General features: G+C 43.0%; 1 protein-coding gene across 1 annotated transcript; it reads left to right on the top strand.

The window, feature by feature from the left end:
• Positions 1-6,061: 6,061 nt before the first annotated feature.
• On the top strand, positions 6,062-9,774 carry LOC128577578 (polyadenylate-binding protein 1-like 2). Its single transcript, XM_053579834.1, has one exon. It carries the CDS (start codon positions 6,503-6,505, stop codon positions 7,103-7,105), a length of 603 nt encoding a protein of 200 aa, XP_053435809.1. The 5' UTR covers positions 6,062-6,502; the 3' UTR covers positions 7,106-9,774.
• The last annotated feature ends 5,584 nt before the right edge of the window (positions 9,775-15,358 follow it).

The raw sequence follows: 15,358 nt of genomic DNA, 5'->3' as shown, positions 1-15,358 counted from the left end.
ATAGAAAAGGGAGTTTGGTGGAAGTAGTTGACCAGTTAGGATGGTGGTAACATATGGAGACCAGTTAGCGATGGTGGTAACATATGGAGACACAGTGGTGGATTCCAGAGGAGTTTAAGAGGTTCAGGTGGTGTCTGGGAGGTAGAAGTGATAGGAATTGCTGAAAGATGCTATGGTGGCCAGAGAAACACATGGAGAGGTAGGAAATAAGAGTGACTCTTTCTTTCAATTTCAATGTAGTACCAGGATGGATGCTTATTGATTGTCCTCAGGGAAGACTACTGTGGGAGGCACAAAGTTGCCAGTTTAAGGATGAAATGCCTATGAGATATCCAGGTGGAGATGGCAAATAATCAAGTAAGTATGAGCTCACCACTTCATTTATCCCCAACCCCGGCCATGATGGCACCATATACTGTTCCCTTTTCTTTTTTGCTCATCTAGTAATAGCACATTTTGGAGCTACCCCTAAATCAGCCCATATAAGTGTAACGTATGCTTGTTAACGGTTGCATAGTAATCTAGGAATGGCTACACCGCAACATATCAGCCATTCCTCAACTGATGGATACTTGTTTGGTATCCTAGTTTTCCCAGTATAAGTTTTTTTGGTTATAAACATGCTTGTACTTATGTCCTGGGGCTCTTATTTCTATAGAACTGATTCCCATTCCATCCCTGCTCCAGGTACATAATCTGGCTTCCTTAACTCCCCACTTGATAAGGATCTGAAGGGCCATTTGCTACATATGTTATATTTGTTTAAGACAGCTTAATAATTGTTGTTGTTAAATACCAGGGGCATATCCAGACATTTTCCAATTCTCTCTAAATAACAGCCTAAGGCTGACTTTTTCGCCGGGCTATATCCCATAATTATCTTTATTTGGAGGAATTGGGGGGAAATTCAATGTGAATTGACAGAAATAATTTCCCTACTCCAAAACACAGTTGTGCTTTCATTTTCAATGCTTCTAAGCACCCTTTGCTGCGCCTATGGCAGTGAGCAAGTCGTGGGAAGAGGCTTCTTTAAGCAGACCCCTGTTTTCATTGTTTTGATTCACTTTTGTGTACAGTTGATCTCTCCCCGCTGGTGCCCCCAAACGCTTCCTTCTTCCATTCTTTTTTACATTTTCCTCCGCTGTCTGAACTGCATCCCTATTCTTTCTGATTTCTCTCTCCTGATAGGAAGAAGGAGGTGGGCCACATGAAAAAGCAGAGCAATGCCTACCCCATTCTTTGACGAGCTGTTTCTGAACTTCTCTCTTTTCAAAGCTCCACTGAGAAATGATCAGAAAGAGAAGTCCAAACACTAGCACACAAAGTTGGTGCTGTCCCATTCTAAAGCAACTCCCATGCACACACAGCTAGGACCACTGACGCACCTGAGTGAGGACCTTGAGGCTGGACAATGCAAAGCCTTGGAGAGAAGGGGGGAGTTGGACATGTGAGACCTTGGACGGAAGGTCTGTCCACTGCCCAGTCCTCCTGAATCTCGATCGCTGGCTTCTGCTTCTTAACCGAACTTCTAAATGTCGGAGTGTCTCAGGGAGTAACTAGCTATGCATCTTCTTCTCCTGGCCATACTCTCTCTAGGTGATCCCGCTCAGTCTCGTGGCTTTAAACACTATCTGTATCCTGTTGTGTTGATAATTCTGTCTTTCCCGACTCTGTAGATGACAAATAGACTTCAGAAACTTTACATGTGCAAATAGGAACACTTGAAACCCAGCACATTACCTTTCCCCCTTCTCTAAATCAAACACACCCAATCTTCATATTGCCTATGACCAAACATAACACCTCCATAACTGAGTCATGTGAGAAAACACACTGATAGTAATCATTCATTTCATAAGTTTACTGACTGCCTTTAACCCATCAGCAAGGGCTGTCTCTTTCATTTATTTCCAAAATTCTGTATGAATCCTTTCATTCTTATCCAAATTCATGCTTCCAGTCTGGGCCAAGACACTGCAGTCTCTCAACTAGACTATTGCAAGAGCCTCCTAACGGGTCTCCCTTCTTTCCTTTGTGCCCTGACACTTGCAATATTTTCCACAGAGAGTAGCCAGGAGGAAAAAAAAAAAATCATTGAATGTAAATCAGACTATGGCAGACCCCTGCTTGGATCCTCGCTCTGGCTCCACAGAGCATTCTCTGAATGAGAACCAAACTCTTCATCATGGCTCCACCCACCACTGCACTTTCCTCTGCTCCTTCCCTCTATCCCCTCACACTGGGCTCCAGTCACTCTGGCATCCTTTCTGTCCCTTCCACACCATTCCTTTTGGCTGCAGGGCCAAGGGAATTCCAGGTCCCACTGCTGGGCAGGCTTTTAGCCCAGTTCCTTGCATGACTGGCAGCTTATTGTTGTCCTCAGAAAGGTCTTCCCTGAATTTCTTATCTCCTTCTTAGCTAATTCTCTGGGGTTCTCCCTGCTTTCCTTTGTGCCTTGACAAATGGCTATATGCACCAAATCATCTTGTTTGTTTCCCTGAGAGCATTCATAGCAAACTTTATGTGTTTTTGTACTTTCTGACCTATTGCCTGCCTCTCCGCTACCTAAGTACAGGCACCTTCTGGCTGGAAGAATACTTGGTATATAGATGGCTCCCCATAAATCCATAAGTTCTTGTTGAATCTTTGATTTAATGAGATCAATAGCACTTCCTCCCACAAGAGAGGGACCTTCGCCTCCTTCCACTGGCACTCCACAGGGCTCTATTTTTGCTCCTGTCACAGTGTGTAGCAGTCAGAACATGTTCAATAGTGGGTGGAAGAAACTGACCACAAAGTAAAAAATGGGGGAGGGAACTCCATGAAAGCCCCTAAGAGAGGACTTGGGGGGCAATCCTCAGTTGCATCCTGGTCACTTTAGTCATACTGTTCCCATTGGGTTCAGGATCCCAGAGAGTTTCTTCAGGTTTGGGGATTTCTTGTCCACAGCATGACTTCTCTGAACCTCTTTCCCCTGCTATTTCACTGATTTCTGTTGGCTCTTTGGGCTGGAAGCCAAAGCTGGAGAAAGAGATCTTGTTGAGTCCTAGTCCTCAACTTGATCCCCAGTTGGTCTTCCTTGGCATTTTGGTCTCCCAACAACGGGCTGAGAACTCTTCTCACCATCACTATCTTCTCTACCCCTCTGTAATCAGGGCTTGCGCCCTAGTCCCTGCCTTTGCAGGCCCCTTGGACGATGAGATACGGCTCATCAGCCCCCTGCCTGCAAGCAACCTAGACTTCCAAGAGATGGCTCCTAACTGTGGTCACAGTGATCACCTTGGTCAGATACAGGCTACATGGCAGGCTTTTCCTAGGTCTCCATCCCTTGCCTTTGGTGGCACTAGACCTGCCTAGGGGAAGAGCCGGACTGGACTTGCTGCTGGACTTTGCAAGCTGGTGAGGTACATGTCTGTGTGTCTGCTTCTCAGCCATCTTGGGATGCTTTCTAGTCAGTGATGGAAAGTTCTCATTGTCTTGCACTCAGCACTACAGTGACTCAGTCACTTCCTCGGGTTCATGGTTGTTCTATCGTTTGTGACAGCCCAGGTCCAGCCAACACTGACAACACAGAAAAGAATTTTATTTACCCACAGAAGGTGGCGGTGGGGAGAATATGTGCTGGACTGGTGAAATTCCATGACCTCCTAAGTCCAATCACATAGCACTTATAGCACTCTGCTGGCATTTCTGTTTTCTGTAGCAGCAGCCTGACATTTAGCAGAATGAAGACATCCTCTAAGGCAGCGGTTCTCAACCTGTGGGTCGCGACCCCTTTGGACTGTATTAAAGGTTCGCCGCAATAGGAAGGTTGAGAACCACTGCTCTAAGGGAAGGCACTGTGGTTTGGTTACTTTAAATATCTGACCCCACTGGTTCATGGTAACTGTGAGACAGCTGTTTATGGAACAAAAAGAAGGACAGAGGAAAGAGTTGTTCTGACTCTTTTGGAACTGGTCACATCTGACTTTCTTCTTTTTGTTCTATCAACCTTGTCTTGGTTTTGTGAGTGTGTGCATTGTGCATGCACACTTATACATGTGTATTGGTGTTTAATTTGTACTCTTTCTGAAGTTCTGATTATACTACTTCCCCCCTTGAACTTTCTGAATAGTACCCCTGACCTTGGATGTAGAGTCCAGAGTCCAACCACCTTACGTTGCCTCTCAGGGCCCCACAAAACTTCCAGCCTCATCTTCTACCATGTGTTCTTGGAGACTATGAGTTCTGTCCTCGCTGGATCATGAGGCATGACCAGAAGAGACCATGTGTGTGTTCTCACACTTCAAAGGGCCTTGGGCACAGAATGATCCCTCTGCTCGGAATGCCTTCACTCCTGCCTCAACATGGTAGACTGCTCCTTATCTTTTAAAGCTCATCCAAGGGGGTTCCATCTTTGGTGCTGCCTCACTTGATTCCTACTAGGAAGAGTTAGTGGCTGGTCCTCCTTTCTGGAGGAAGTGGAACTCTAGCCTCTGCTACACTCTACTCTAATGGTTGCTCCCCTGTCTATCCCCTCAGCATTTGGCCCCGTGTGGCCTCTCTGCTCCCACCATGCACACTGCTCACCTCTTCTCCCTCCACCCCACACCTCTGACACATCAACGCTCATGACTCTCTTACCACATTTCCACCCCCAAACCTCTGTGCCAAGTACTTGCTAATATTAGCTGATAAACTGGGACAAGGCACCTCATTCTAGAGAGAAATTTCAATTTTTGTTTTGGTTTTCCTTTGAACCCGGATGTGTATTTCTTGGTCCAGGTTACGAACCTCGGCACCTCAAGGGCAGAGCCAAGAATAGACAAGTGCCTGCCTCTGGACCAGGCCCTGTTCCCAACGCTCAGTTTGGTTTTTCTCACCTTGTCATTGAGGACAGTCCTGGCCACAGAGTGCTCTTGATGCACCCACTTCCAGGCTGCTGGTACTGAGGCTGTGGTGCAGGAAGGGAGTTGGAGGTGTGCAGAACCTCTGTTCCATAGTTCTCCCATAGTATGGAGCAAGTCCAGATTGTCTGCTCCCAAGGACAAACTCAAAACTAGTCTATGCCCTCCTGTCTCCCAGAGCCCTGTATCCCTAGAAATTGGCACCAGCTTCGTAAATATCTGTGGTAGGGCATTATGAATGAGTACATGTATTCTCTTTTGCCAGTGTTGCAGAGGAAGGGAAAGAGCTGGAAAAGGGGGAGAGATCTCTCAGAAAATGCATCAGCAGGCTGAGTAGGGGTGCTTGGGAGGCTCAGAATAGGAGTTGTTTCATTGGTGGTGGTGATGTTGGGGAGTGCGTGTGCTCTTTTAGTCGGGGGTGGGGGTGGGGAGAGAGAAACGCTGGATGTGAGAAAATGATTTTCCTTGGCTTTGTTTGGATCAGGCAAGTGTATCCTCAAAGCCATCCTACCCTCTCTTTCCAAGCACTTAATTTAATCATTTAAACATTCCGTTAGGGGGATATGGGGGGATAAAAATACCTCCCCCCTCCAAATTGAACCCTTATTCCCTCGGTCCACAGTGGAACCCTTTCCCTGGTGTCCTCTTCATAAATATCCAGGCGACACGAGAGGCTGAGCACTCACACCCCTCCACTCCCAGCCTTGGGCTCCCACCTCCTCCCACCGTTCAAAGCCCGGCAGCCCCGTAGCAGCCACAGGGGGAACCAAAGAGACAGAAGCCTTCCCAGCTGCCCGGACCACAGACGCCAACACCCCCCGCCCACCCCCCCACCACACGCCGCCCATCGGTCCGCCTGCGCCCTGCACACTAGCCCACAACCGAGCCCCGGCGGCGGCGGCGGCGGCGGCGGCGGCGGCGGCAACGGCAACGGCAGCAGGCTGCAAGCTGCAGGCTGCAGGCTGCGGCAACTGGCACCGCTGCACTCTTGGCAGCGTTCACCATCCCTGGTGATTTGGGCTCTCCAACTCGTAGGGCGCCGCGTCCCCTGTTCCGGCACCCACCGGCCCTCTTGCCCTCCCCTGCCTCTTTATCCTCCAGCTCGCGGGAAAGGAGGTCGCGGCAGCGGCCTGTAGGCAGCGGCGACCGTGGCGACAGCAGCGACAGTGGCGGCGGCGGTGGCGGCGGCGGCTGCGGCGGCGGCGGCGGCGGCGGCGGCTGAGGCTGCTGCGGCGACGGTGGCAGAGGCGGTGGCTGAGGCCTCCGTGGCGGAGGTGGAAGCAGAGGTGGAGGCTGAAGTGGAGGCCGAGACCTCAGTAGAGGAGGCAGCCGCAGAGGCCATCCTGGGGGAGGAAGAGGCCTCCCTGGCGGGGGAGGAGGTGGAGGCCGCCCAGGCGGCAGCAGTGGTGGCAGTGGCGGAGCCCAGCGCGGCCCAAGCCACCACCGCAGCGGAGGCTGTGGCGCCCCCCTTGGGGGAGGCGATATTAGATGCCGATGAAGAGGTGGCGGCCGCGGTGGCTGCGGCCCTGGCGGCAGCGGCCGCAGCCGCAGCCGCAGCTGATGCAGATGCGGATGCAGAGACGCGCGGGGGCTGCGAGGGGAACCCAGACTTTCCCATGGCTTCACTGTACGTGGGCGACCTGCACCCCGAGGTGACCGAGGCCATGCTGTATGAGAAGTTCAGCCCAGCCGGGCCCATTCTCTCCATACGCATTTGTAGAGACAAGATCACCCGCCGATCATTAGGCTATGCGTATGTCAACTACCAGCAACCGGTGGATGCCAAGCGAGCCCTGGAGACTCTGAACTTTGATGTCATAAAGGGCAGGCCAGTGCGCATCATGTGGTCCCAGAGGGACCCCTCACTCCGCAAAAGCGGAGTGGGGAACGTCTTCATCAAGAACCTGGGCAAGACCATTGACAACAAGGCGCTGTACAACATCTTCTCGGCGTTCGGCAACATCCTCTCCTGCAAAGTGGCCTGCGATGAAAAGGGGCCCAAGGGCTACGGGTTCGTGCACTTCCAGAAGCAGGAGTCTGCGGAGCGGGCCATCGATGCGATGAATGGCATGTTCCTCAACTACCGCAAAATTTTCGTCGGGAGATTCAAGTCGCATAAAGAACGAGAGGCGGAAAGGGGAGCCTGGGCCAAACAGTCGACCAGTGCTGATGTCAAGGATTTCGAGGAAGACACCGATGAGGAGGCCACCTTTCGATGAAGACATCCCAGGAGCTAGCCAGCCAGCAGAGCCAAACCTTGGCTCCCGCCCGGTTTACAACCATCCCCTCCCCACCAACCCACCAGCAGTGTATTGTATTGGGAGTGTAGGTCTCTCTATTCCCACTCCCTCCTCCCTCTTCTTCCCTCCTCTTCTCCCTCTCCTCTTCCCCTCTTCTTTTCCTTCTCTCCCTCTACCCACCCACCACCTCCCTCCCACCATCCACCCCAGTCCCCTCACCAAGGGCATTGGGAATAGTCTTAATAATCTGCACCATTTGTGAGTTAAAACTGCTGCTTCTCCCTGTGGTTTGACTTAAAAAGCATTTTCGTTCTTTGTTTGTTTACCACACAGGTGATACATATTTCCTGGTAGAAACATCAGAAAGGAGCTTGAATTTGATTTGGGAAAACCAAGAGAATACTTGATTACCATAATCCTACTACCCAGAGAGAATTCTTTTACCCTATTGGTGTGCTGCTTTTCCAGGCTCTCTACTCTCCCTCTCTTGCGCTCCCTTTCTCACCCCCACCCCACCTTCCCTTTTAACACACTGTTATAGAATGGTTCATGTATGTGGTGTTTCTTAGCCTGCTTTTTCAGCAACTAAAGCCAAACGAAAATCAACCCATTGAACTTCTTTCCATGTTATTCAACAGGCTTATGAAACGTCATCTTCAGTGCCTGCAGAGTGCTCCAGCTTATCCATGGACCTTAATGTTTCTGTAACCTATCCTGCATTGTTTGGACATTCAGGTGGTGCCTGGTTCTTTCCCTGTGTTTAAAACCAACACTGTGTGTGCTCTGATGAGTGAGTCCTTCCTTGTCAAGCCAAATCTTTGCTAGTATCCCAATGGTTCTTAACCGTGGACTTGCAGGATCCACATATAGACATTTTAAAGACTTTTACAGTGTGTTGCCAAAAGGACTCCTTCATAAAGATTGTACTGTTTTGCCCTCAGTTTGCACTTTTGCCAGTCAGCGCAGCTAGTGAAAAGAGTATGCCTATTTTCCATGTGCAGTCTCCTGGTTACTATACCTGGTGCGTGGTCATGCGTGCATGTGCGTGTGTATGTGTGTCGTCAACAGCTTCAAGAACTGCATATGGTATTTCACTGTGCTTAGTTGTTTTGCTGGTATTAAGCACTGTTCATAGCCCCCTTTCCCTGTGCCCATTTCCTGTCTTTTTCCCTGTTGTCAGGAAAATATTTCAGCCTCATTGCAGAAATAAGTTAACAGAAAAAAATTAATGTCACCAGTAATCAATCCTAATGATTATCCATACTTTCCTGAAGCATTTTCATCCATACCACCCAGTATTTTTCATGTGATATATATGTGAAATTAAATAATATATTGTTTCAATATTTGCTTTTTCACACATAAATATATATGATAGTCATATATGTATAGAGATTCTTGAATTTCCTTTCATGTCATTAAATATTCTTCTACAATAATTTCCTCGTCTGTTTAGTATTCAACCATATGAATGAGCTTTATAGAACGTATACACATTTATATATGTAATATGTGTATATATGTATTTGTCTTTGTATTTAAATGTAGATATAGGAATATATTTACTACTTCTTCATTGTTGAGCATCTGCAACATCTGGGTTTTTTCAGTTTTATTCCTTATCCAAACCAAAGCATCCATGAATATCATAGTGCACAAATCTTGCTTACATTCATGATTATGTTTTGAGCAAACATTTTTAAATGTAGAATTGAAGAGTCAAAGGATGTGAGATGTAGTAGAATTTAACAGTCAAAGGATATGAGAGGTTTAAAGTCTTTTGTTCATTGGTTCATTAGTAGGTGATCATCCGTGAAGATAGTACCAGTTTACCCTTATACAGTACAGAAATACTGTGAGTGGACCTGGGCACCTAGACACTTTTCTTGATCTGACATTATAATAATTTCTACATTCTTCTAATATTTTATTGACATAATTAGAGATTTTTTTGTTTTTATTTTTTAGTTTAATAATTATCTTTATACAAAAATACTTTATCATAATAAGACATTTAAAAATATTGATAAGGAAGTCAAAATCACTCCCTTAATAACAACAAGAAAATCCTTTGAATCATGTCAAGCATATACATAAATAACTCTTCCAAAAATGTACAAAGGCACTCTCAACTCTTCCACTTAATAGAAAAAATACCTTGAAACATTTTAAGCATATAAATAAATAACTCTTCCAAACATGTAATGGAAAATGTATTTTTCATTGTGGGATATTTTTATCATAACAGTGTCATCACTTTTAGAAATTATTAAATATTCTCCCGTAATTTTTATTTTACTTTTGTTTTATAGATTAACTGCAACTTCTAAAACCCAACCCCTTTATGTATTTTGAAATGGCTCTGAATTTTCTTCAGATTATCTCCGTGGGGAACACATTTGTAGAGGAATGTTCACTGACATCGAGGAATATTTAATAGCCTTATATACTTTGTCATCTACTGCCAAATGCTCCTTCCTTAAAGTTTATTCCCACCAACAGTGTATGGGAGTGCATATTTCCTTAGTTGTATTAAGTTAGGATTTTTTAAGTTATAAGAAATTGGTTAGGCTTACAGGGATTTTAATTATTTCATTTTACAAGTCCATTGTTTGAAAAATACATATTATATCTACACAACAACCATATTAAAGAGAGTATTTTATATCATTGTAGCACTTGCCTATTTGTAATTTTTAAAACAAATACAGAATCATACTGAATATATTCTGTACTAAATGTACCTTCTATAGCTTCATACTGAGCATATAGCTTCATACTGAGCATATTCTGTCAAAATTTTATTTTCAGGTTGCAAATGTCTAAAACATCTTATTAGTGTGGGGAAGCTGTGGCCTTCTGATTTCAACATTGTTCTTTTTCAAGTACCAAAGGAGGCAAGAAAAACTCCACTTTTCTCTGATATACCCCTTTTAATAAAAGGACTCATTTTGTCAAATTTTTATTCACTAAAAAGGCTCCACACGTACATCCAGAAGGCCACATGTGGCCCCAAGGTCACAGGTTCCTTACCCCACTATAGATGGATCAGAATTGTTTTAAAAGTGTTTCTTCACTTTGGACTATAAAGTAGTTTCTAAATTTTCTCCAGAACCTGAATCTGTGATTAATAATTTCACTGCAGCATTCTTCTGGCATTATTTTCTTAAGATAAGTAACTAAAAGCGGAATTGAAAATTACAAGCCTTTTAATGTTCTTTAACTATACTAACAAGCAGCTTGTTACACCATCTTACACTTCCACCAACACTTTAGATAATCCCCTTTTGTTTCATAAGTTCCTCTCTTGGTATTATAGACTTTATTTTTGTCATTATAATACTATAACAATCATATCTCATTTTTTGTTTTTCAATTGAAAAAAATTAATTTGCTTATTATTCAAATAAGTTTATTTTAAAAAGGAAACTAAATAGTATTGACCAGCAAAATAAAATAAAAATCACTCATTATTCTCCTATTCATATATAACAATCACCAACCTTTCTATCTATTCCATATATTTTCATACATTTGATTTTCATTTCACCTCTAATTTTGGTGGCTTTAGGTGTTTATTGTTTCTGATGTTTGCTTATTCAAACCAAAGGTTCTAAGAATATTCTGAAGCACAAATAATTGCTTTGATTCAGTACTATTTTCTCAACAAACATTCCAACAAACAGATTTAGAGTATCCCATTGTTATTGTAGTATATATGATGTTATTTTTTACACATTTTTGAATAGATAATGAAAGTTTGTGACAAAAGATCAGCAATTTCTAATTACAGGGAAAGGATTTTAAAACTGTCTACAACCTCACCCTTAGTGTTGCTGTTCCAGGAGGAGGAAAAATATATATAGTAAAATTTATCATTGTAACTATTTTAAGTGTACAGTTCAACAGCATTATATACACTTAAATTGTGCAATAATACCCCTATCCAAATATAGAATGTTTTCCAAATAAAACTCTGTTCTCATTAAAAAATAACCACATTTCTTCTGGTCCCACTCAGATTCTGGCAAACACCATTCTACTTTCTATCTGTATAAATTTTACTACTCCAGGTATGTCACATAAGTGGAAACATATAGTACTTTTCCTTTTTATCACTATCTTATTTTAGTTATTACAATGTATTAAAAAATTCATCTCTTTTAGCATATGTCTAAATTCCTTCCTTTTAAAGGCTGGATAACATTTCCAATGTAATATATACTACATTTTGTTTATCTGTTTATTCATCAGTGAATACTTGGGATATTTTTACCTGTTGTCCACTATAACTATGGGTGCACAAATGTCTATTTGAATTGTAGTTTTTAATTATTTTAAACATATACCCAGAAGTGGAATTGCTGGCACACATGGTAATTCTATTTTTTCATATTTTGTGAGTAACTGTCAAACTGTCTTATGTAGTGACTATACCATGTTAAGTTCTCACCAGCAATGAACATGTGTTCCAGTATTTCCACATCCTGGTCATCTTGTCAATCTTGTTATTTTTTGCACGTGTGTGTGTGTGTGTGTGTGAGAGAGAGAGAGAGAGAGAGAGAGAGACTAGCTGTCCTAATGCATGTGAACTGAAATGTCATTGTGATTTTGATTGACATTTACCTAATGATTAGTGACACTGAATACCTTTTTACATAATTATTGGCCATTTATGTGCTTTTGCAGGAATGTCTGCTCAAGTCCCTTACCTATGTTAAATATTTTTCATTTACATTGAGTTATAATAGTTCTTCATACATTTTGCATGTTAAATCTTTTCAAAATATATGATTTGCAAATATTTTCTTCCATTCTGTAGCTTGTGTTTTCACTATGGTAATGATGTCCTTTGATGCATGAAATTTCTAATTTTGATATAGTTCAACTAATCTACTTTTTCTTTTTGATATATTATCCAAGAAATTATTTCCAAATCCAATATTATAAAGATTTTCTCCTATGTTTCTTTCTAGTAGTTTTATTGTATCAGCTCTTACATTTAGGTCCTTAATCTATTATAAATTAATTTTTGTACATAATGTAAGGTAAGGGTCCAAATTCATTCTTTTGTGTTTGAATATTCAGTTTTCTAAGCACCATGTTTTGCAAATACTTCCCTTTCCATACCAAATGGTCTTGACACCCTTGTCAAAAATCATTTGACCATCTGTGCAAGAATTTATTTCAGAAATTTCCATTCTGTACCATTCATCTGTCTATATGTCTGTCTTTATTCCAGTGTCATGCTATTTTGATTATTGTGCATTATATTAAATTTCAAAATTATAAAGTGTGACATCTCCAATTTTGTTCTTTTTTTTTTTTTTCAAAATTGTTTTGGTCCTGCCCTGCCCCCTGCCTGGCCTGAGACTGCTAGAGCCACACTTCCCATGCCCCCGCCCAGCCAGAGTCCTGAGCCAAGGCTCTTCTTGCCAAGTACCAGGCACCAGGGACTACCAGAACTGAGTGCAGCATCCCCAGCCCTGCTGCTGCACCGGTGTCCCCCATGCTCCCAGATCTGCTCCTACAGCCAGAACTCCCTGGCTGTGGCAGTAGTCTGGGAGCTGCACAGGGTCACTTCCCACAAAGATCAAGCAACAATAGAGCGATCCCACTGGGGTCTAATCTTGGACAGACACCTCCCTAACTCTGAGGATTGCCACAGGAAACCAGAACTCACTCTATAGGGATACCGGTGCTGCAGAACGATAAGGGCAAAGGTGCAATGGCTGAGGGAGAAAAGCATTGGCTGACTTGATACCCACAGGATTAGACTGAGTCCAAGTGGAACACTTGCCAGTGGCTACTGAGTACCTGAGACAGGCAGGTTGCAGCTCCCCCAGCCAGCTGGTAGCAGATGGTAGTGGCCAGGCTGAGGGGGCATTGACCTTCATTTGAAGTCTGCTTATTGGAGGGAGCAGGACCTCAGCCCTGTTGGGTCACCAGTGAGGGGTCTTGAAAGAGGAGCAAAGTGGAGAAAGATTCAGACCCCTGGTCCAACTCTGCTACCGTATGGGCATTTTTGACTCCACAGAGGATTGGAGCGAGCCAAATTTGAGCAGCTAGTAGACCTCCGCCATCTAGTTGCTGGAGACCATTCGAACTCTCCCACTTGAGAGTTCATACTGACTAGGTCAATTGTTTTGGAACTCCTAACCTGAGACAATCTCCCAAAGCCCCTCTTGGGTGATACTTGGTTGTGTGGTAATGGGAAGGGTTGAATTTCCTCTACCAGTAGATGTCCATGGGGGGGGGGATGTCTTAATTGCTTGTATTTTTCCACAGCTAAGACTTCCCCAGAGTCAGTGATCCAGTAGGATTGTACAAGAACCAGCTGAATACAAGACAGAGCCACCTAACCCCTCCACACCAAGCAGATTTCCTCAGCCTCAGACAGTAATACTGTATGGGTTCTTTGCAAAGATATAGGGAAAAAAACTGTAGCCATAGGTCCCAGATCCTTGACAAAGGGCTGGTTAACCACAATCCCAGGAACTCCCAATTCAATTTCACTTTACCTTCCTATTGAGCCAATGGTAAAAAACAATTATGAGGTGGAATCAGCGGAAAACTCTGGCAACATAAATAATGGAAGTAGATCAACTCCCACAAGGAATGATATGGCAGATACAGCACAAGACCCCATTCATAAACAAATGGCTGAGATATCAGAAATTGAGTTCAGAATTTGGATAGCAAATAAGATAAACAGAATGGAGGTAAGTATGGAATTAGAATTTCAAGGAGTAATTCACAAGATGTTTCAAGAATTCAACAAATTCAAAGACAAAATTACCAAAGATTTTGACACATTGAGGCAAGAAATTGCAGCCCTCAAAGATCTGAGAAATATAGTCAAATCCCTCAGGAACAGAATGGAACAGGCAGAAGAAAGGATCTCTGACATTGAAGACCAAGCTTTTGAACGCTCCCAAACACTTGTTGTGGGGAAAAAAGTGGAGAATAAAAACGAATCATTCTCTCAGAGAGCTCTGGGATAATTTGAAGAGATAATATCTATCTTATAGGAATACCTGAATGGGATGAGGTTGCTATGAAGGACACAGAAGCTTTACTTCATGATATAATCAAAGAGAATTTTCCAGACATGCCAAGAGATTCTGAAATCCAGATAGCAGACAGTTTCAGAACACCAGCATGACTCAAGCCAAATAAAAATTCTCATAGACACATTACAATTAGCTTCACCAAAGTTAAAATGAAGGATAAAATTCTGCAAGCAGACAGATGTAACAAAATGATAACCTACAAGGAGAAGAACATTAGAATGACTGCAGATCTCTCTGCTGAAAACTTTCAAGCTAGAAGAGGGTGGTCATTGACCTTTAATATTTTCAAACAAAATAACTTTTAACCCAGGATCTTGTATCCAGCTAAACTGAGTTTCATTTATGATGGAGAAATTAAATACTTTAATGACATTTGCATGTTGAAGAAATTTGCCAAAACAAAACCAGCTCTCCAGGATATTCTTAGACCTATCCTCCATAATGACCAGCAATATCCTCCACCACCAAAGTAAACTCACTCAGAAACTTTTAATCAAATTCCAACTTCCATAATGGTGAAAGGATTAAAAATATCCACTAGACTTTCAAGAAACTTGATACCCAAGTATCTATCTGGCGTATCAATACTCTCAATTGATTGTGAATGGCTTAAACTGTCCTCTAAAGAGGCACAGGTTGGCTGACTAGGTACAAAAACTCAGGCCAGACATCCACTGCATTAAAGAATCTCACCTTACCTCAAAAGATAAACATAGACTCAGGGTGAATGGATGGTCATCTATAATTCAGGCAAATGGAAATCAGAAAAAGCAGGTGTTGCAATTTTATTCGCAGATATAATAAGCATTAAACCAACCAATGTAAGGAAGGATAAGGATGGTCATTTCATATTTATTAAGGACAACACTCAACATGATGAGATTTCAATTTTCAACATTTATGCACCCAACCAGAATGTGCCTCGATTTATAAGAGAGACTCTAACATACATGAGCAATTTGATTACCTCTAGCACCATAATTCTTGGAGATTTTAACACTCTTTTGGCAGTTTTGGATAGATCCTCCAAAAAGAAGCTAAGCAAAGAAATTTTAGACTTAAACCTTACCATTCAACATTTGTATCTAACAGACATCTATAGAACAATTCATCCAAACAAAACTGAATTCACATTATTCTCATCAGCCCATGGATCATC

The sequence above is a fragment of the Nycticebus coucang genome, chromosome X (assembly GCF_027406575.1).
Source record: "Nycticebus coucang isolate mNycCou1 chromosome X, mNycCou1.pri, whole genome shotgun sequence".
Taxonomy (NCBI): Eukaryota; Metazoa; Chordata; class Mammalia; order Primates; family Lorisidae; genus Nycticebus; species Nycticebus coucang.
The sequence above is the reverse complement of the archived record's forward strand: the minus strand, read 5'-3'. Positions and strand labels throughout refer to the sequence as shown.